Raw genomic sequence first — 21,418 nt, 5'->3', positions numbered from 1 at the left:
ATTTTTCATCAGTGTCCGAACCTCCCCGGGGACTCTGCACCAATTGGATTTCCTCAGCCTCTGCTCCAGCCTGGGGTTAACATGAAGTTACTTAATGAAACGGACTTTCTCACTCCACTGAATACTTTACATGATTCTGTTAAGAGGAAAAATCGGATAATACCAAGTGCTGTTTATTTTGTTAGTGGGAAAGGATCCTGGCAGATCGCCAGTCCAGTAGAAGCTGGAGAGAGCTTCTCACATCTGCAATGTGCCAGGGCACAATCCTTGTGATCACGATTGCTCGTTAAGACAACATGACATTTAAAAAATAACCACAAAAGGCGAATCACTTTCCGCAAGTGTCGCCGCAGGTGTGAGCCTGGCGCCATGATTGTACGGCACTTCAGTACAAGCACTGCAGGAAGGAAAATACTGCCGTCCGATTTCAAGGACAATCACTGCCACACACTCCAGTATTAAAATGTTATATTCGTATATCCATCATTCATTGAATGTTACATAGCTGTTGATTGCACAAAAAGGGTAAAAAATAAACAGCAGGGCAAGCTACAAATTACAGGGCAACACACCCACGCTGATGCCAAGGGAGCATCACCCTGACAAATGGAAGCACCCTCTGTTCAGATGGGTTGAACACAGACTAGCTGCACTGCCTGGTGTGACATTGAGATGTACAGACTAGTTTCAATCCCATCTGCACTGAGTTAGCTGATCTCAACTGGGGCTGTGGTTGGCCAGAAACAAGTGGCTTCAGCGCCACTTGGTTATCAAGGGGAGCATTAGCCAGGCTTCTCCCGCTTGCTATTCCGGAAAGTGCAGTGGTGGACAAGGGCCGACTGCGATGCATCCCACAGTCGAATGGCCCGACCGCACTGAAGTTCTGGGCTCACAGTTGGCGAGGGCAGCCAACGCCTTTAAAATCATCCCACAGCACCAGCCAAAACCTTCCAGAGAGAGGGGGTAACCTGGGGTAAGTATAACAGAAAACAAGGAGCACCGGGCACTGCCAGGCACTTGATGCCAGCCCTGCAGACTTACATTCGGCCTTTACAGTGATTCCAGATTTGTTCAAAACAAAACCGTTCAATTCTCAACGGACAACTGGCTACCGAACCCACAATAAAGGTCAAAGGTGGGTGGCTGCGCAGTCAGACGGTGCAGACCGACAGTAGGTTGGTCACAGCACCATCTCAGAGCACTTACAACCGTTCCCCTTCCCACTGCCTCCGGGTATTTTAGGTTTGCAGTCAGCCCCTGCATTTTTCTTCCACTATAGTGAAACTTGAACTCTTCCAACAGACAGATAGGAAATGACTGGGGGACAGGGGAAGAGAAACAACAGCAAAGGGGGAAAACTTAAATGAAGCAGGTTACAAAAAAGAATGGATGCAGCTTTACATAAACACTGATCAACAGTTCATTCTATGCTTTACACTGACAGAGAGCGTCTCTGCGAACATCCTGGGACAAGGGCCAGGGGTGGAGCAGGCGCTGCCCGTCAGAGGGCCTCCTGGTTCGAGCTGAGATACTCCTCCGGCCGCTTGTGCGCTTCCAGGGCCTTTATAGTGTACACATCCTGAGGCAGGTCCGACTTCCGGCGCAGCAAGGTCTTCTCCTTCTTCATCTCCTTCTTAACCTGGAGAAACAGGGCACCGTCAGCGTAAAACGGGACCGGGGCTCGACGTCAGTGTAATACCGGAGCGGGGCCCGCCGTCAGCGTAAAACGGGAGCGGGGCCCGACGTCAGCGTAAAACGGGAGCGGGGCCCGACGTCAGTGTAAAACGGGACCGGGGCTCGCCGTCAGCGTAAAACGGGACCGGGGCCCGACGTCAGTGTAAAACGGGACCGGGGTCCGACGTCAGTGTAAAACGGGACCGGGGCTCGACGTCAGTGTAAAACGGGACCTGGGCTCGCCGTCAGTGTAAAACGGGACCGGGGCCCGCCGTCAGTGTAAAACGGGACCTGGGCCCGCCGTCAGTGTAAAACGGGACCGGGGCCCGCCGTCAGTGTAAAACGGGACCTGGGCCCGCCGTCAGTGTAAAACGGGACCGGGGCCCGCCGTCAGTGTAAAACGGGACCGGGGCTCGACGTCAGTGTAAAACGGGAGCGGGGCTCGACGTCAGTGTTAAACGGGACCGGGGCCCGCCGTCAGTGTAAAACGGGACCGGGGCCCGCCGTCAGTGTAAAACGGGACCGGGGCCCGACGTCAGTGTAAAACGGGACCGGGGCCCGCCGTCAGTGTAAAACGGGACCGGGGCTCACCGTCAGTGTAAAACGGGACCGGGGCCCGACGTCAGAGTAAAACCTGACCGGGGCTCGACGTCAGTGTAAAACGGGACCGGGGCTCGCCGTCAGTGTAAAACGGGACCGGGGCCCGACGTCAGAGTAAAACGGGACCGGGGCCCGACGTCAGAGTAAAACGGGACCGGGGCTCGCCGTCAGTGTAAAACGGGACCGGGGCCCGCCGTCAGTGTAAAACGGGACCGGGGCTCGCCGTCAGTGTAAAACGGGACCGGGGCCCGCCGTCAGTGTAAAACGGGACCTGGGCCCGCCGTCAGTGTAAAACGGGACCGGGGCCCGCCGTCAGTGTAAAACGGGACCTGGGCCCGCCGTCAGTGTAAAACGGGACCGGGGCTCGACGTCAGTGTAAAACGGGACCGGGGCTCGACGTCAGTGTAAAACGGGACCGGGGCTCGCCGTCAGTGTAATACCGGACCGGGGCCAGACGTCAGTGTAAAACGGGACCGGGGCCCGCCGTCAGTGTAAAACGGGACCGGGGCTCGCCGTCAGAGTAAAACGGGACCGGGGCTCGCCGTCAGAGTAAAACGGGACCGGGGCTCGACGTCAGTGTAAAACGGGACCGGGGCTCGACGTCAGTGTAATACCGGACCGGGGCCAGACGTCAGCGAAAAACGGGACCGGGGCCCGCCGTCAGCGTAAAACGGGACCGGGGCTCGACGTCAGCGTAAAACGGGACCGGGGCCCGCCGTCAGCGTAAAACGGGACCGGGGCTCGCCGTCAGCGTAAAACGGGACCGGGGCTCGCCGTCAGCGTAAAACGGGACCGGGGCTCGCCGTCAGCGTAAAACGGGACCGGGGCTCGCCGTCAGCGTAAAACGGGACCGGGGCCCGCCGTCAGCGTAAAACGGGACCGGGGCTCGCCGTCAGCGTAAAACGGGACCGGGGCTCGCCGTCAGCGTAAAACGGGACCGGGGCTCGCCGTCAGCGTAAAACGGGACCGTGGCCCGACGTCAGCGTAAAACGGGACCGGGGCCCGCCGTCAGCGTAAAACGGGACCGGGGCTCGCCGTCAGTGTAAAACGGGACCGGGGCCCGCCGTCAGTGTAAAACGGGACCGGGGCTCGACGTCAGTGTAAAACGGGACCGGGGCCCGACGTCAGTGTAAAACGGGACCGGGGCCCGCCGTCAGTGTAAAACGGGACCGGGGCTCGCCGTCAGTGTAAAACGGGACCGGGGCTCGCCGTCAGTTTAAAACGGGACCGGGGCCCGCCGTCAGTGTAAAACGGGACCTGGGCCCGCCGTCAGTGTAAAACGGGACCGGGGCCCGCCGTCAGTGTAAAACGGGACCTGGGCCCGCCGTCAGTGTAAAACGGGACCGGGGCCCGCCGTCAGTGTAAAACGGGACCGGGGCTCGACGTCAGTGTAAAACGGGAGCGGGGCTCGACGTCAGTGTTAAACGGGACCGGGGCCCGCCGTCAGTGTAAAACGGGACCGGGGCCCGCCGTCAGTGTAAAACGGGACCGGGGCCCGACGTCAGTGTAAAACGGGACCGGGGCCCGCCGTCAGTGTAAAACGGGACCGGGGCTCACCGTCAGTGTAAAACGGGACCGGGGCCCGACGTCAGAGTAAAACCTGACCGGGGCTCGACGTCAGTGTAAAACGGGACCGGGGCTCGCCGTCAGTGTAAAACGGGACCGGGGCCCGACGTCAGAGTAAAACGGGACCGGGGCCCGACGTCAGAGTAAAACGGGACCGGGGCTCGCCGTCAGTGTAAAACGGGACCGGGGCCCGCCGTCAGTGTAAAACGGGACCGGGGCTCGCCGTCAGTGTAAAACGGGACCGGGGCCCGCCGTCAGTGTAAAACGGGACCTGGGCCCGCCGTCAGTGTAAAACGGGACCGGGGCCCGCCGTCAGTGTAAAACGGGACCTGGGCCCGCCGTCAGTGTAAAACGGGACCTGGGCCCGCCGTCAGTGTAAAACGGGACCGGGGCTCGACGTCAGTGTAAAACGGGACCGGGGCTCGACGTCAGTGTAAAACGGGACCGGGGCTCGCCGTCAGTGTAATACCGGACCGGGGCCAGACGTCAGTGTAAAACGGGACCGGGGCCCGCCGTCAGTGTAAAACGGGACCGGGGCTCGCCGTCAGAGTAAAACGGGACCGGGGCTCGCCGTCAGAGTAAAACGGGACCGGGGCTCGACGTCAGTGTAAAACGGGACCGGGGCTCGACGTCAGTGTAATACCGGACCGGGGCCAGACGTCAGCGAAAAACGGGACCGGGGCCCGCCGTCAGCGTAAAACGGGACCGGGGCTCGACGTCAGCGTAAAACGGGACCGGGGCCCGCCGTCAGCGTAAAACGGGACCGGGGCTCGCCGTCAGCGTAAAACGGGACCGGGGCTCGCCGTCAGCGTAAAACGGGACCGGGGCTCGCCGTCAGCGTAAAACGGGACCGGGGCTCGCCGTCAGCGTAAAACGGGACCGGGGCCCGCCGTCAGCGTAAAACGGGACCGGGGCTCGCCGTCAGCGTAAAACGGGACCGGGGCTCGCCGTCAGCGTAAAACGGGACCGGGGCTCGCCGTCAGCGTAAAACGGGACCGTGGCCCGACGTCAGCGTAAAACGGGACCGGGGCTCGCCGTCAGTGTAAAACGGGACCGGGGCCCGCCGTCAGTGTAAAACGGGACCGGGGCTCGACGTCAGTGTAAAACGGGACCGGGGCCCGACGTCAGTGTAAAACGGGACCGGGGCCCGCCGTCAGTGTAAAACGGGACCGGGGCTCGCCGTCAGTGTAAAACGGGACCGGGGCTCGCCGTCAGCGTAAAACGGGACCGGGGCCCGACGTCAGCGTAAAACGGGACCGGGGCTCGCCGTCAGAGTAAAACGGGACCGGGGCTCGCCGTCAGTGTAAAACGGGACCGGGGCCCGCCGTCAGTGTAAAACGGGACCGGGGTCCGACGTCAGTGTAAAACGGGACCGGGGCTCGCCGTCAGTGTAAAACGGGACCGGGGCTCGCCGTCAGTGTAAAACGGGACCGGGGCTCGCCGTCAGTGTAAAACGGGACCGGGGCTCGCCGTCAGTGTAAAACGGGACCGGGGCCCGACGTCAGTGTAAAACGGGACCGGGGCCCGACGTCAGTGTAAAACGGGACCGGGGCCCGACGTCAGTGTAAAACGGGACCGGGGCCCGACGTCAGTGTAAAACGGGACCGGGGCCCGACGTCAGTGTAAAACGGGACCGGGGCTCGCCGTCAGTGTAAAACGGGACCGGGGCTCGCCGTCAGTGTAAAACGGGACCGGGGCCCGCCGTCAGTGTAAAACGGGACCGGGGCTCGCCGTCAGTGTAAAACGGGACCGGGGCCCGCCGTCAGTGTAAAACAGGACCGGGGCCCGCCGTCAGTGTAAAACGGGACCGGGGCCCACCGTCAGTGTAAAACGGGACCGGGGCCCACCGTCAGTGTAAAACGGGACCGGGGCCCGCCGTCAGTGTAAAACGGGACCGGGGCTCGACGTCAGTGTAAAACGGGACCGGGGCTCACCGTCAGTGTAAAACGGGACCGGGGCCCACCGTCAGTGTAAAACGGGACCGGGGCCCACCGTCAGTGTAAAACGGGACCGGGGCTCGCCGTCAGTGTAAAACGGGACCGGGGCTCGACGTCAGTGTAAAACGGGACCGGGGCTCACCGTCAGTGTAAAACGGGACCGGGGCCCGCCGTCAGTGTAAAACGGGACCGGGGCCCACCGTCAGTGTAAAACGGGACCGGGGCTCGCCGTCAGTGTAAAACGGGACCGGGGCTCGCCGTCAGTGTAAAACGGGACCGGGGCCCGCCGTCAGTGTAAAACGGGACCGGGGCCCGCCGTCAGTGTAAAACGGGACCGGGGCCCACCGTCAGTGTAAAACGGGACCGGGGCCCGCCGTCAGTGTAAAACGGGACCGGGGCCCACCGTCAGTGTAAAACGGGACCGGGGCCCGCCGTCAGTGTAAAACGGGACCGGGGCCCGCCGTCAGTGTAAAACGGGACCGGGGCCCACCGTCAGTGTAAAACGGGACCGGGGCTCACCGTCAGCGTAAAACGGGACCGGGGCTCGCCGTCAGCGTAAAACGGGACCGGGGCTCACCGTCAGCGTAAAACGGGACCGGGGCTCGCCGTCAGCGTAAAACGGGACCGGGGCTCGCCGTCAGCCTAAAACGGGACCGGGGCTCGCCGTCAGCTTAAAACGGGACCGGGGCTCGCCGTCAGCGTAAAACGGGACCGGGGCTCGCCGTCAGCGTAAAACGGGACCGGGGCTCGCCGTCAGCGTAAAACGGGACCGGGGCTCGCCGTCAGTGTAAAACGGGACCGGGGCTCGCCGTCAGTGTAAAACGGGACCGGGGCTCGCCGTCAGTGTAAAACGGGACCGGGGCTCGCCGTCAGTGTAAAACGGGACCGGGGCTCGCCGTCAGTGTAAAACGGGACCGGGGCTCGCCGTCAGTGTAAAACGGGACCGGGGCCCGACGTCAGTGTAAAACGGGACCGGGGCCCGACGTCAGTGTAAAACGGGACCGGGGCCCGACGTCAGTGTAAAACGGGACCGGGGCCCGACGTCAGTGTAAAACGGGACCGGGGCCCGACGTCAGTGTAAAACGGGACCGGGGCTCGCCGTCAGTGTAAAACGGGACCGGGGCTCGCCGTCAGTGTAAAACGGGACCGGGGCCCGCCGTCAGTGTAAAACGGGACCGGGGCTCGCCGTCAGTGTAAAACGGGACCGGGGCCCGCCGTCAGTGTAAAACAGGACCGGGGCCCGCCGTCAGTGTAAAACGGGACCGGGGCCCACCGTCAGTGTAAAACGGGACCGGGGCCCACCGTCAGTGTAAAACGGGACCGGGGCCCGACGTCAGAGTAAAACGGGACCGGGGCCCGCCGTCAGTGTAAAACGGGACCGGGGCTCGACGTCAGTGTAAAACGGGACCGGGGCTCACCGTCAGTGTAAAACGGGACCGGGGCCCACCGTCAGTGTAAAACGGGACCGGGGCCCACCGTCAGTGTAAAACGGGACCGGGGCTCGCCGTCAGTGTAAAACGGGACCGGGGCTCGACGTCAGTGTAAAACGGGACCGGGGCCCGCCGTCAGTGTAAAACGGGACCGGGGCCCGCCGTCAGTGTAAAACGGGACCGGGGCCCACCGTCAGTGTAAAACGGGACCGGGGCTCGCCGTCAGTGTAAAACGGGACCGGGGCCCGCCGTCAGTGTAAAACGGGACCGGGGCCCGCCGTCAGTGTAAAACGGGACCGGGGCCCGCCGTCAGTGTAAAACGGGACCGGGGCCCGCCGTCAGTGTAAAACGGGACCGGGGCCCACCGTCAGTGTAAAACGGGACCGGGGCCCGCCGTCAGTGTAAAACGGGACCGGGGCCCGCCGTCAGTGTAAAACGGGACCGGGGCCCACCGTCAGTGTAAAACGGGACCGGGGCTCACCGTCAGCGTAAAACGGGACCGGGGCTCGCCGTCAGCGTAAAACGGGACCGGGGCTCACCGTCAGCGTAAAACGGGACCGGGGCTCGCCGTCAGCGTAAAACGGGACCGGGGCTCGCCGTCAGCGTAAAACGGGACCGGGGCTCGCCGTCAGCGTAAAACGGGACCGGGGCTCGCCGTCAGCGTAAAACGGGACCGGGGCTCGCCGTCAGCGTAAAACGGGACCGGGGCTCGCCGTCAGCGTAAAACGGGACCGGGGCTCGCCGTCAGCGTAAAACGGGACCGGGGCTCGCCGTCAGCGTAAAACGGGACCGGGGCTCGCCGTCAGTGTAAAACGGGACCGGGGCTCGCCGTCAGTGTAAAACGGGACCGGGGCTCGCCGTCAGTGTAAAACGGGACCGGGGCTCGCCGTCAGTGTAAAACGGGACCGGGGCTCGCCGTCAGTGTAAAACGGGACCGGGGCTCGCCGTCAGTGTAAAACGGGACCGGGGCTCGACGTCAGTGTAAAACGGGACCGGCGCCCGCCGTCAGTGTAAAACGGGACCGGGGCCCGCCGTCAGTGTAAAACGGGACCGGGGCCCGCCGTCAGTGTAAAACGGGACCGGGGTCCGACGTCAGTGTAAAACGGGACCGGGGCTCGCCGTCAGTGTAAAACGGGACCGGGGTCCGACGTCAGTGTAAAACGGGACCGGGGCTCGCCGTCAGTGTAAAACGGGACCGGGGCCCGACGTCAGTGTAAAACGGGACCGGGGCCCGACGTCAGTGTAAAACGGGACCGGGGCCCGACGTCAGTGTAAAACGGGACCGGGGCTCGCCGTCAGTGTAAAACGGGACCGGGGCTCGCCGTCAGTGTAAAACGGGACCGGGGCCCGCCGTCAGTGTAAAACGGGACCGGGGCTCACCGTCAGTGTAAAACGGGACCGGGGCTCGCCGTCAGTGTAAAACGGGACCGGGGCTCGCCGTCAGTGTAAAACGGGACCGGGGCCCGACGTCAGTGTAAAACGGGACCGGGGCTCGACGTCAGTGTAAAACGGGACCGGGGCTCGCCGTCAGTGTAAAACGGGACCGGGGCTCACCGTCAGTGTAATACCGGACCGGGGCTCGCCGTCAGTGTAAAACGGGACCGGGGCTCGCCGTCAGTGTAAAACGGGACCGGGGCTCGCCGTCAGTGTAAAACGGGACCGGGGCCCGCCGTCAGTGTAAAACGGGACCGGGGCTCGCCGTCAGTGTAAAACGGGACCGGGGCCCACCGTCAGTGTAAAACGGGACCGGGGCCCACCGTCAGTGTAAAACGGGACCGGGGCCCGACGTCAGAGTAAAACGGGACCGGGGCCCGCCGTCAGTGTAAAACGGGACCGGGGCTCGACGTCAGTGTAAAACGGGACCGGGGCTCACCGTCAGTGTAAAACGGGACCGGGGCCCACCGTCAGTGTAAAACGGGACCGGGGCCCACCGTCAGTGTAAAACGGGACCGGGGCTCGCCGTCAGTGTAAAACGGGACCGGGGCTCGCCGTCAGTGTAAAACGGGACCGGGGCTCGCCGTCAGTGTAAAACAGGACCGGGGCTCGACGTCAGCGTAAAACGGGACCGGGGCCCGCCGTCAGTGTAAAACGGGACCGGGGCTCGCCGTCAGTGTAAAACGGGACCGGGGCTCGCCGTCAGTGTAATACCGGACCGGGGCCCGACGTCAGCGTAAAACGGGACCGGGGCTCGCCGTCAGTGTAAAACGGGACCGGGGCTCGCCGTCAGTGTAATACCGGACCGGGGCCCGACGTCAGCGTAAAACGGGACCGGGGCTCGCCGTCAGTGTAAAACGGGACCGGGGCCCGCCGTCAGTGTAAAACGGGACCGGGGCTCGCCGTCAGTGTAAAACGGGACCGGGGCCCGACGTCAGTGTAAAACGGGACCGGGGCTCGCCGTCAGTGTAAAACGGGACCGGGGCTCGCCGTCAGTGTAAAACGGGACCGGGGCTCGCCGTCAGTGTAAAACGGGACCGGGGCCCGACGTCAGTGTAAAACGGGACCGGGGCCCGCCGTCAGTGTAAAACGGGACCGGGGCCCGACGTCAGTGTAAAACGGGACCGGGGCCCGCCGTCAGTGTAAAACGGGACCGGGGCTCGCCGTCAGTGTAAAACGGGACCGGGGCTCGCCGTCAGTGTAAAACGGGACCGGGGCTCGCCGTCAGTGTAAAACAGGACCGGGGCTCGACGTCAGCGTAAAACGGGACCGGGGCCCGCCGTCAGTGTAAAACGGGACCGGGGCTCGCCGTCAGTGTAAAACGGGACCGGGGCTCGCCGTCAGTGTAATACCGGACCGGGGCCCGACGTCAGCGTAAAACGGGACCGGGGCTCGCCGTCAGTGTAAAACGGGACCGGGGCCCGCCGTCAGTGTAAAACGGGACCGGGGCTCGCCGTCAGTGTAAAACGGGACCGGGGCTCGCCGTCAGTGTAAAACGGGACCGGGGCCCGACGTCAGTGTAAAACGGGACCGGGGCTCGCCGTCAGTGTAAAACGGGACCGGGGCTCGCCGTCAGTGTAAAACGGGACCGGGGCTCGCCGTCAGTGTAAAACGGGACCGGGGCCCGACGTCAGTGTAAAACGGGACCGGGGCCCGCCGTCAGTGTAAAACGGGACCGGGGCCCGACGTCAGTGTAAAACGGGACCGGGGCCCGCCGTCAGTGTAAAACGGGACCGGGGCTCGCTGTCAGTGTAAAACGGGACCGGGGCTCGCCGTCAGTGTAAAACGGGACCGGGGCTCACCGTCAGTGTAAAACGGGACCGGGGCCCACCGTCAGTGTAAAACGGGACCGGGGCCCGCCGTCAGTGTAAAACGGGACCGGGGCCCGCCGTCAGTGTAAAACGGGACCGGGGCTCGCCGTCAGTGTAAAACGGGACCGGGGCTCGATGTCAGCGTAAAACGGGACTGTCCTGGGTGGGACTCTAGAAGTGCAGGCTGCTCTCCAGTACCTCCCTTCTTTATTTGAGTGTGTTTGCAGCCCCTACCTGACAGCGGATTCGTCACCGGATGTTGGAACAGGAATTCTGGGCGATTCCCTCCCCCCACCTAACCTATGAACACTAAAGCCAAGAATAGTAATCAGCTAATGCTGCACAGACTAGGGCTCAAATCTGGGATCTTCCTGCTCGGTAGCTGTGTGACTACTAACTGAGCCTCCCAGGAAGTGTGACCCAACAATGCCACATTCCCCTGCCACCCGCTGGAGCGTAGAAGCTGCAACATTACCTGAACAGCCTCAGTCTCCACTGCCTTCTTCAGCAGCTGAATGTCCTCAGTAGTGGGGGTCTCTGTCTCCATGGAGAACACAGGACTGATAGCTGAGGGCTCCATGTATGCGTTGGACTGAAAGGGGTTAAAACATAAATGTGAAAACCGCACTCAAGTCAAAATCAAAACCACCACTTATATAAGATCAAGGCAACCTGTTCCACAAGCAAAGCTCCATCACACAAAATTTCTGTCCAATATCATTCACATGAAAGTTTAGAAGGACCAAGTACCGGGAATTAATAATAAATGGGCCATCACCTCGCCGTATTCTTCAGAGATCCTTTGTGCGAGGGAAACAGATAACACACAAATACCGCCCGGAGATAGCCTTTAGGTTCAAGGGCAGGCTAAAACTAATCAGATTTAAACAGAGAGCAGCAGAGCCTATCGGGAGGAACGGCCCCACTGGTATCTCTCCTGAGTGGCCATTCCAAAAGCTGTGATCATCGACAGTGTCGGCAGATCACTTCACTGCGGAAGGCATCAAAGTTGAGACCATGCGCTTACCCAACACCCACACGTGTTTCAACTTCGATCACTGGATAGTGGTCAGGAGCAGAAACACTGGCTTACTCCCCAGCCTCCCACATCTCTAGCTGGCTCTAAATCCTGGAACTCCCTGCCTCATATGATAGGAGCACCTTCACCACACTGACTGCAGCAGTTCAAGGTGGCAGCTCAGCGCCACCTTCTCAAGAGCAACTACGGATGGACAATAAATGGCGGCCTTGCCAGCAACACCCATATCCCATGAATGAATTTTAAAATAACGAGGAAGCACCCGCACTGCCACCCAGCTAACTCAGCACAGAGCAGTGACTGAAGCCGGGGGCTACCTGCTCTACAGCTCAGTTCCACATTGGGCAAACAAGTCATGAAAAACAATCCCAGTGCCTAAATCCATCCTCACACACTCAGCGGAGACATTAAAGAAGACAACTACTATTAGAGCAATTAATACTTGTCGTGTGCTTTCTCTGGACTACACTAGAGTAATTTTACACTGCTTCCTGAGCAAAATCCACTGCAACCACAAACAGAAGCAACACCAGGGGATGCAACACTTCAGCGAGCCAGATTATTCACTTACTGAATGATTGGGGGATGAGGAATGGCGATTTGATACCTGAGGATTGTGTCGGGCCAAATCCTCGATCTTTAGCCAGGTCTCATCGCGCTCTTTAAGTTTGAATTTCTCCCTGAAATGTAAAAACAAACACTATTGAGGGGCTCTGTAACTCTGAGGACCCAAGTACGAAATCCCACTGCTTTACTGTGGATGAGACATAGTAACATTTAAAAGCACAAGTAGAACCTGTGTTCAAATTGCTACGGTTGAATACATTAAACACAGGAGTGTCCGAGCTTTCTATCTCCATCTACCTTGTGCCCTGTGAAGCCTCTCAGGCCACATGTAAAGTTTAAATCCACGTTCACATTAATTTGAATTGACTGGATGCTGATCATACTACCAGAAGGCCGACCTCCAATTCTGATTCGCCCATTAACGAGACAACAGTAAAAACAGATGTTTCCAAAGCTCCAGGCCCACGAAATTCAAACAGGACAAGCTGAAGAATAAGAACGAGGACGCAGTTTGGACACACCAAACATAAAGGTCGTCAGTTAGCCAGCGTGGACCCACGCCCATCAACCTCGCCGTGCCACCCGACCCACACCCATCAACCTCGCCGCGCCACCCGACCCACGCCCATCGACCTCGCCGCGCCACCCGACCCACGCCCATCGACCTCGCCGTGCCACCCGACCCACGCCCATCAACCTCGCCGTGCCACCCGACCCACACCCATCAACCTCGCCGCGCCACCCGACCCACGCCCATCGACCTCGCCGCGCCACCCGACCCACGCCCATCGACCTCGCCGCGCCACCCGACCCACGCCCATCGACCTCGCCATGCCACCCGACCCACACCCATCGACCTCGCCGCGCCACCCGACCCACGCCCATCGACCTCGCCGCGCCACCCGACCCACGCCCATCGACCTCGCCATGCCACCCGACCCACGCCCATCGACCTCGCCGTGCCACCCGACCCACACCCATCGACCTCGCCGTGCCACCCGACCCACGCCCATCGACCTCGCCGTGCCACCCGACCCACACCCATCGACCTCGCCGTGCCACCCGACCCACGCCCATCGACCTCGCCGTGCCACCCGACCCACGCCCACGACCTCGCCGTGCCACCCGACCCACGCCCATCGACCTCGCCGTGCCACCCGACCCACGCCCATCGACCTCGCAGTGCCACCCGACCCATGCCCATCGACCTCATCGTGCCACCCGACCCACGCCCATCGACCTCGCCGTGCCACCCGACCCACCCGACCAGTACAACTCGACAGAGCCGATCTTATTTAACTAATTCAAAAATACCATTTTTAACGAATGACCGAAATGAACTTCCCCTCCCCCCCTACCCCGTATAGTGCTGCCTCCAAGACAAACTCCACCCAGATCAGATTGGGTATGTGCTGCCAGAGACTGCTGAGAGATTTCGATGGGTTATCCGTCTGCGGTGCAAAGGTAATTAATGGAGTTCAGTCACAGTCTGGCACTGGGCAGAGTGGAGACGTCTGCAGCAATGAGTCTCGAAAAAGTTACTCACTATAGGTGTGATCTTCATCTTTTAAAAACTGCAATCTTCTCATACATTAGGTTTTGCTGCAATGGGAGGCTGTACGTATAAATATATATAAAAAATGTATATAAAACAGTGAAAGGTTACAAAAGATCCAGTAACTTTGTAGTCTCAGAGTTGCTGCACTCCCGGTCCGAAAAAGTGAACTCACATTGCAAGTATCTGAGATAGACTGGTAGAAGTTTAATTCACAGATAAAAATGCATGAAGGCCATTGGACCCATCTTAGCTCGTCTATCCAGAAAGACCCCCTATTGCAGCATCCAAGTTTCCCAGATTCCATGGCTTTCACCTCTACCACTCTATCCAGATGTCCATTGCACGTATTGACCAATCTGCGTGACGAGGAACTCGTGACACTGGCCCAAAATTCACCATTAACCAGTTCCAGATCCGACTCACAATTTAAATGGAGTAATTTTCTTGATCAATACTGTCTACTATCTTACACCCCTCAATAGATCACTTCTTAGACATCAACTTTCATGGGGAAACATCCAAGTTTCTTCAGTATTTCCTGATAACTCAGACCTTTGACACATGGGCTCATCTCTGCACTGCCTCCAGTACGTCTGCCTTGGTGACCAGAGACACAAACACTTGAGGTGTGATCCGAGGAGCACACCATACACTGCGCCAACTCTTTCAGCTGTAGTCGAGTATTCTATCTGCTTTGTTGACTGCTGCTCTGTAGTGGTCGGACACATTAAACACTGAGCCCTACCAAGATCCTTGAATCTCTCAATTTCTTAGCGAGTTGAATATTTCCCATGGGGCGGATGCCTCACCTATTCTTCCTTCTCCTGTGGAGTATCTCACTCTTGCCCACATTAAATTTCATTTCCCCAGTTCTGACAAAGGGTCCACACCTGACCCTTTGTCCCTGAAACATTAACTTCTCTCTCCTCTCCACAGATGCTGCCTGACATGCTGAGTGTTTCCAGCACCTGCAGTGCTTTGCTCTTTCTTTAAATTTCAGGTGCCTTTGTTTCACCATCTGACACATATTGTCCAACTTATTTTGTATTTCCCAAGCTGCCTTCTTCGATTCGACTGACCTTCCTAGTTTAGTACCATCTGTAAATTAGACGAATTTAGACCGAGATTCTGTATCTAAGTCATCGATACAAACAAGGAACAGTCCTAGTCCCAGTACTGATCCCTGGGGCACCCCTCCCCACTCGGACATAACTTCTCAAATGAGTACTTGGTCTTTCCCACACTTCAGCTAGTACTAATTCATTTCAAAGTTTCACCCTGAAACGCCAGTGTTGAAAGCAGCCTTTCATGTGGAACTGGTTGAACACTTTGGGAAATATACCACTTCGTAGGGCTTTCCACAGTCCACTCGGGGAAGTCACATCCTCAAAGAAGTCAATGATGTTGGTCAGGCCAGATTTTGATTTGAAGGTACTAACGTTCTGCTTCTTGGTTTCGACTGATGAACAGGCTGCAAGAATTTATTCCACGACAGTTAAACAACTCTCAAGAGATTCCTTTTTACCAAGGTGGACAGCGAATTTCTCCATTAGAAATGAAAAATGTTGCTCCCCCAATGGCCAAGGATGGGGAAGGCACTGCCAGATGGTGAATCCACGTTATGCTCTCAACTGCGACCCTTTAATCCCCACTGGCAAATACTTCACATCAGCAGTCCCTGCGATTGTAAATCCCTTCCTGTCTCCTGCACAGTAATGGGCCCCTTTAAATCCAATGAAATGTCCTTACTTCTGTTTCTCTGCCTTGTACTGCTGAGTGCAATCATCAAACAGCTTCTGATTCATCTCCATAAATAGCTTCAATGCATTATAAATCAATCCATGGATTGTCCTGTACAGGGATAAGACAATTCAACATTAGGACAGCTTTCTGCATGTTTGGTACAATTCATTTCTCTTCAATATACATTAATCTATATTTTACGGACATTCTAACCAGCAATAACATTGGAGAGGACATTCACCTAACTATTTACCAGCTTACCAGAGAAAATGACCACAGGCCATTGTACTCAGTTACTAAATCTCCCAAAGTTTTCAGAAGCCCGTACACACCAGCATGAGTTCAGAAGTGAGCAGTGAAGGATTATAGCACAGGTAGAGTTTTTCCTCTTCCCCATTTGCTGGTCTCTTCAGGCTGTGTACCAGGGTGGCCTGTATGAGGTTTACACCAACACCACTCTGAACCAGTGAGTGTGTGAGTGAACCATGGGTAACAAAGCTCCATATCCCTTTTCCCAGTGAAGCAGACAGCCGCTGTTTGGTGATTTCTAAAAGGTACACACAGCTTGGATACAGAAATCAGGAGTCCACCTACACCCTACAAACTGTGCTCACCAGGATTTTAACTGTATTTTAGGTACTTAAGTCAACATCGAAACTATCACTTTGCATTGTCCAGCATATTCAATGCTCACTCAAGTTGATTCAACATCATCCCTCATCGTAATATAAACTCAACAGGAACTAGACATCCACAAGGCAACAGAGGTATTTTCAAGAAAACTGGGATACAACTACAATGTATGTTACAGTAGAAGATCTTTTTTTAAAAAAATCTCTATAAAAAGGAAGAGGATGGATGTTAATGATAAGAGAGAGCAGAGTACAGCCTCAGATCACACAGCCACTTCACATACTGGAGGTCTAAACAAATACAACTCTATCAAAGATCTCACACATTTGAACAGTTCCTGATTTAATACACAGAAACACATCAGCTATAAGGAATGTATTCTGACCAACCCAAAGGCTCAGTCGTTAAAGGCAGCGTGTAATGGAACTACACAGAGCGGAAAGGCCCAGCAGAGGCAAGGAGAAGTAGTCAGTCCGGCCCTGTTCAACATCCAACTACCCTGCTGGAAAGTGTATGGGTAGGATGTCGGGGGAGGATAATATTGGGCACAGCTGTGACACCCTCCACAGTGAAATAGCCTGCTAACACTCACCGTCCCAGCTCAGATAAAGAGCAGCCACATGAGCAAATAACAGCGGGCACCTGTGGAGCCGACTCTGAGGCAGGAGTTCCTCAGGGCAGTGTCCTAGGCCCAACCATCTTCAGCTGCTTCATCAATGACCTTCCCTCCATCATAAGGTCAGAAATGAGGATGTTCGCTGATGACTGCACAGTGTTCAGTTCCATTCGCAACCCCTCAGATAATGAAGCAGTCCGTGCCCGCATGCAGCAAGACCTGGACAACACCCAGGCTTGGGCTCATAAGTGGCAAGTAACATTCGCGCCAGACAAGTGCCAGGCAATGACCATCTCCAACAAGAGAGAGTCTAACCACCTCCCCTTGACATTCAACGGCATTACCATCGCCGAATCCCCCACCATCAACATCCTGGGGGTCACCATTGACAAGAAACTTAACTGGACCAGCCATATAAATACTGTGGCTATGAGAGCAGGTCAGAGGCTGGGTATTCTGCGGCGAGTGACTCACCTCCTGACTCCCCAAAGCCTTTCCACCATCTACAAGGCACAAGTCAGGAGTGTGATGGAATACTCTCCACTTGCCTGGATGAGTGCAGCTCCAACAACACTCAAGAAGCTCGACACCATCCAAGATAAAGCAGCCCGCTTGATTGGCACCCCATCCACCACACTAAACATTCACTCCCTTCACCACCGGCGCACTGTGGCTGCAGTGTGCACCATCCACAGGATGCACTGCAGCAACTCGCCAAGGCTTCTTCGACAGCACCTCCCAAACCCGCGACCTCTACCACCTAGAAGGACAAGAGCAGCAGGCGCATGGGAACAACACCACCTGCACGTTCCCCTCCAAGTCACACACCATCCCGACTTGGAAATATATCGCCGTTCCTTCATTGTCGCTGGGTCAAAATCCTGGAACTCCCTTCCTAACAGCACTGTGGGAGAACCGTCACCACACGGACTGCAGCGGTTCAAGAAGGCGGCTCACCACCACCTTCTCGAGGGCAATTAGGGATGGGCAATAAATGCCGGCCTTGCCAGCGACGCCCACATCCCGTGAACGAATAAAAAAAAAGCTTACGCTCCCAGTTCAGGAGAAGTGGTGGGGGGGTTAGGCACGGTGTCCCCCTGAATGACTTACACATGAAACCACTGACCCTGGTGCAGAACAGGTAATGAAGATAGACTTACTTGTTCCAGTGACTTTTGGAGTTTTTGTAGAGTGCAGGGAACATTATAGGGAGGATCCGGGCAGCATTATCGCTGATCAAACTCATGATATACTCGTTGTTCCAATAATACAGAGCTCTCTCTGCCACCTGAAACAGGACAGCTAACATCAGTATAATAAAGGATTTATGGTAAACATTTACGAACGTAGGACTAGGCCATTCTGCTCCTCAAGCCTGCTCTCCCATTTGATAAGATCATGGCTGATCCGATTGTGACCTCAACCCTACTTTCCCGTCTACCGACTATAACTTTGACTCCCTTGTTAATCAGGAATCTATCTAACTCAGCATTAAAAATATTCAATAACCCTGCCTCCACCGCTCTCTGGGGAAGGGAGTGCCACAGAATCACGACCCTCAGAGAAAAAAATTTCTCCTCATCACGCACAGGACTTCTCTTAACAGGTAATGGGTTACTGCGATTTCTAAATCAAGCGTTTCAGCTAAACGGCAGTCTAGTCATGAGGAAGGACAAAGAAAGGAGCAGCCTGCAGGATGGTGCTGGGTCAGACCAACAATCCCCTCACACTGTATTCTGGATTACAGCCAGGCTCTCTCTCGCAGGGTAGGATTGAAGAGCTGTAGAATCATCACCACATAATTGAGTACTCACCAGTGCCTGGTTTCACAGCAGCAATGGAAAGGACACTTGAGCTGACAGGGATGGGGGCAGATAGGAGAGAGAAAAGGGAGTAAAAGAAACCCAACAGCAGTAAAAAAAAAAGCCATTTCACCCTCATCAGAAAGGAAATCCCAGACCAGAAGAGTTTCTGGAAATGCTGGGAGTTTACCTGAAAGTGCGGACTGGAAACACATTTAGCGAGCTGTCCGAAAAGTGGCTCCATTACTTTCACAAACTCTGAGGGCTCAATGACGTCAAGAATTTCTTCCAGTTCATTCAGAAACATCACTTCTTTTGGACTGTGCGTTTTAGGCCAGAACTTGAGCAAACCTACGATCACCTGGGGCATGAACACAGCAAATATGACAGGCCATCTCTGGATATAAAGGGAACCCAAAGTCTTTTATAAACATTTAAATAGTAAAAGGGTAGTCAAAGGAAGGGCGGGGCCGATTAGGGACCAAAAAGGAAATCATCTTGTGGAAGCAGAGGGCATGACTGATGAACTAATTGAGTACTTTGCATCTGTCTTCACGAAAGAAGAGGATGCTGCCAATGTCACAGTAAAAGGAGGAGGAGATATTGGATAGATCAAAATAGATAAAGACGAGGTACTAAAAAGGTCACCCGGTCCAGATGGGAGGCATCCTAAGTTACTGAGAAAAGTACGGGCGGAGATTACGGAGGCTCAGGCCACAATCTTCCAATCCTCTTTAGGTATGGGAGTGGTGCCAGAGGACTGGAGGATTGCAAATGTTATACCCGCTCAAAAAAGGGGAAAGGGATAAACCTGGCAACTACAGGTCAGTCTGCCTAACGTCGGTGGTGGGGAAACTTTTAGAGACATTAATCCGGGACAAAATTAATGGTCACTTGGAAAAATATGCATTAATAAGATGGTTCGGGTACAGTCCAGGTACATTCCCACGAGGGAGAAAGGTAGGGCAACTAAAGCCAGAGCTCCCTGGATGACAAAAGAAAGAAAGAGTAAGATGAAGCAGAAAAAAGGGGCATATGACAGATGTCAGGTTGATATCACAGGTGGGAACCAGGCAGAATGTAGAAAGTTCAGAGGGGAAGTGAAAATGGAAATAAGAGGGGTAAAGAGAGAGTATGAGAATAGACTGGCGGCCAACATAAAAGGGAATCCAAAAGTCTTCTACAGACGTGTAACAGTGAACGGGTAGTAAAAGGAGGGGTGGGGCCAATTAGGGACCATAAAGGAGATCTATTCATGGAGGCAGAGGGTATGGCCGAGATACTAAATGAGTATTTTGCATCTGTCTTTACCAAGGAAGAAGAAGCTGTCAGAGTCTCAGTAAAGGAAGATATAGTTGAGATACTGGATGGGCTAAAAACTGGTAAAGAGGAGGTACTAAAAGGCTAGCTGTACTTAAAAGTAGATAAGTCACGCGGTCCAGATGGGATGCATCCTAGGTTGCTGACGGCTTAGACAGAGTAGATCGAGAGATACCGTTCCCATTGGCGGAAGGGTCAAGAACCAGAGGGCTGAGATTTAAGGTGATTGGCAAAAGAACCAAAGGTGACAAGAGGAAAAACTTTTTTTTAAAAATAAACACAGCGAGGGATTAGGGTCTGGAATGCACTGCCCGAGGGGGCGGTGGAGGCAGATTCAATCATGGCCTTCAAAAGGGAACTGCATAAGTACTTGAAAGGAAAAAAAATTGCAGGGATAGGGCGGGGGAGTGGGACTAGCTGGATTGCTCTTGCATAGAGCCGGCACGGACTCAATGGGCCGAATGACCTCCTTCCGTGCTGTAACCTTTCGATGATTCTATAAATGAAAGCCAGCACAAATTTATTAAAGGAAAAACATGCTTGACTAACTTGATTAAATTCTTTGGTGAAGTAACAGAGGGTCGATGAGGGTAGTGCGGTTGATGTTGTGTATATGGACTTTCAAAAGGCATTTGATAAAGTACCACATAATAGACATGTTAGCAAAATTAAAGCCCGTGGGATTAAAGGGACAGTGGCAGGGTGGATACAAAATTGGCTCGGGGACAGAAAGCAGAGAGTAGTGGTGAAGGGTTGTTTTTCAGACTGGAGGGAAGTATACAGTGGTATTCCCCAGGGGTCAGTATTAGGACCACTGCTCTTTCTGATATATATTAATGACCGGGACTTGGGTATAGATGGTATAATTTCAAAGTTTGCAGATGACATGAATCTCGGAAATGTAGTAAACAATGCGGAGGATAGTAACAGACTTCAGGAGTACATAGACTGGTGAAATGGGCAGATACACGGCAGATGAAATTTAACAGAGAAAAGTGGGAACTGATGCATTTTGGTAGGAAGAATGAGGAGAAGCAATATAAACTAAATGGTACAATTTTAAATGTAAGGAGTCTTACAACACCAGGTTATAGTCCAACAGCTTTATTTTAAATCACAAGCTTTCGGAGCTTTCCTCCTTAGTCAGTCAATTTTCAGGGCGATGGGGAAAGAGCAGGGCAATGGGACTAACTGAATAGCTCTTTCAAAGAGCCAGCACAGACATGATGGACCAAATGGCCTCCTTCTGTGCTATATGACACAATGAATCTAAGAGGAGAACATGCAGGAAATAGACAGCAGGTAGGTCAGCATCAGGTTCATACACAGGGCGGGATAGCAGTCCTTTGCCAGAACTCACAAAGGCTTGAACCTCCCATACAGCTCTGCAATGTCACGCGTTTGAGTTGAGAGTTTTATTCTGAAGATGCATGGATTGGACAGGAATTATTTTTGACAATGATTCGCCTGACCTTTGAAGTTAGTCATGGTGAGGGTACGGGCAGGGGACTGGGAGCAGGAGCAGGACACTTTTCCTGCCTGATCAGGCACAGAATGGTACACAAGAACAGAAGAAATACGAGAAGCAGGCCATTCAGCCCCTCGAGCCTGCTCCGCCATTCTATAAGATCACGGCTGATCTTCGACCTCAACTCCACTTTCCCGTCTGATCCCCATATTCCTTGATT

General features: G+C 55.6%; 1 protein-coding gene across 2 annotated transcripts in view; it reads right to left on the bottom strand.

Moving 5' to 3' along the window:
- Nucleotides 1-451: 451 nt before the first annotated feature.
- Nucleotides 452-21,418, bottom strand: part of ppp2r5d (protein phosphatase 2, regulatory subunit B', delta) — a 219,395-nt gene continuing 198,428 nt past the window's right edge. Inside the window, exons 11-16 of one of the 2 annotated variants that reach the window (XM_067977160.1) lie at nt 18,601-18,771; nt 17,769-17,896; nt 15,366-15,467; nt 12,099-12,171; nt 10,928-11,044; nt 452-1,639 (exon numbers count right to left, since the gene is read on the bottom strand). In XM_067977160.1, coding sequence (XP_067833261.1) covers nt 1,502-1,639; nt 10,928-11,044; nt 12,099-12,171; nt 15,366-15,467; nt 17,769-17,896; nt 18,601-18,771 — 729 coding nt within the window. In that variant the 3' untranslated portion in view covers nt 452-1,501. Of the gene's footprint in view, nt 1,640-10,927; nt 11,045-12,062; nt 12,172-15,365; nt 15,468-17,768; nt 17,897-18,600; nt 18,772-21,418 lie in introns of both variants that reach the window. The other variant, XM_067977157.1, reaches the window with a different exon arrangement.

This window comes from Heptranchias perlo, unplaced genomic scaffold (assembly GCF_035084215.1).
Source record: "Heptranchias perlo isolate sHepPer1 unplaced genomic scaffold, sHepPer1.hap1 HAP1_SCAFFOLD_131, whole genome shotgun sequence".
In the NCBI taxonomy this organism is placed as follows: domain Eukaryota; kingdom Metazoa; phylum Chordata; class Chondrichthyes; order Hexanchiformes; family Hexanchidae; genus Heptranchias; species Heptranchias perlo.
Note: the sequence above shows the minus strand (reverse complement) of the source record. Positions and strands in the feature narration are given on the sequence as shown.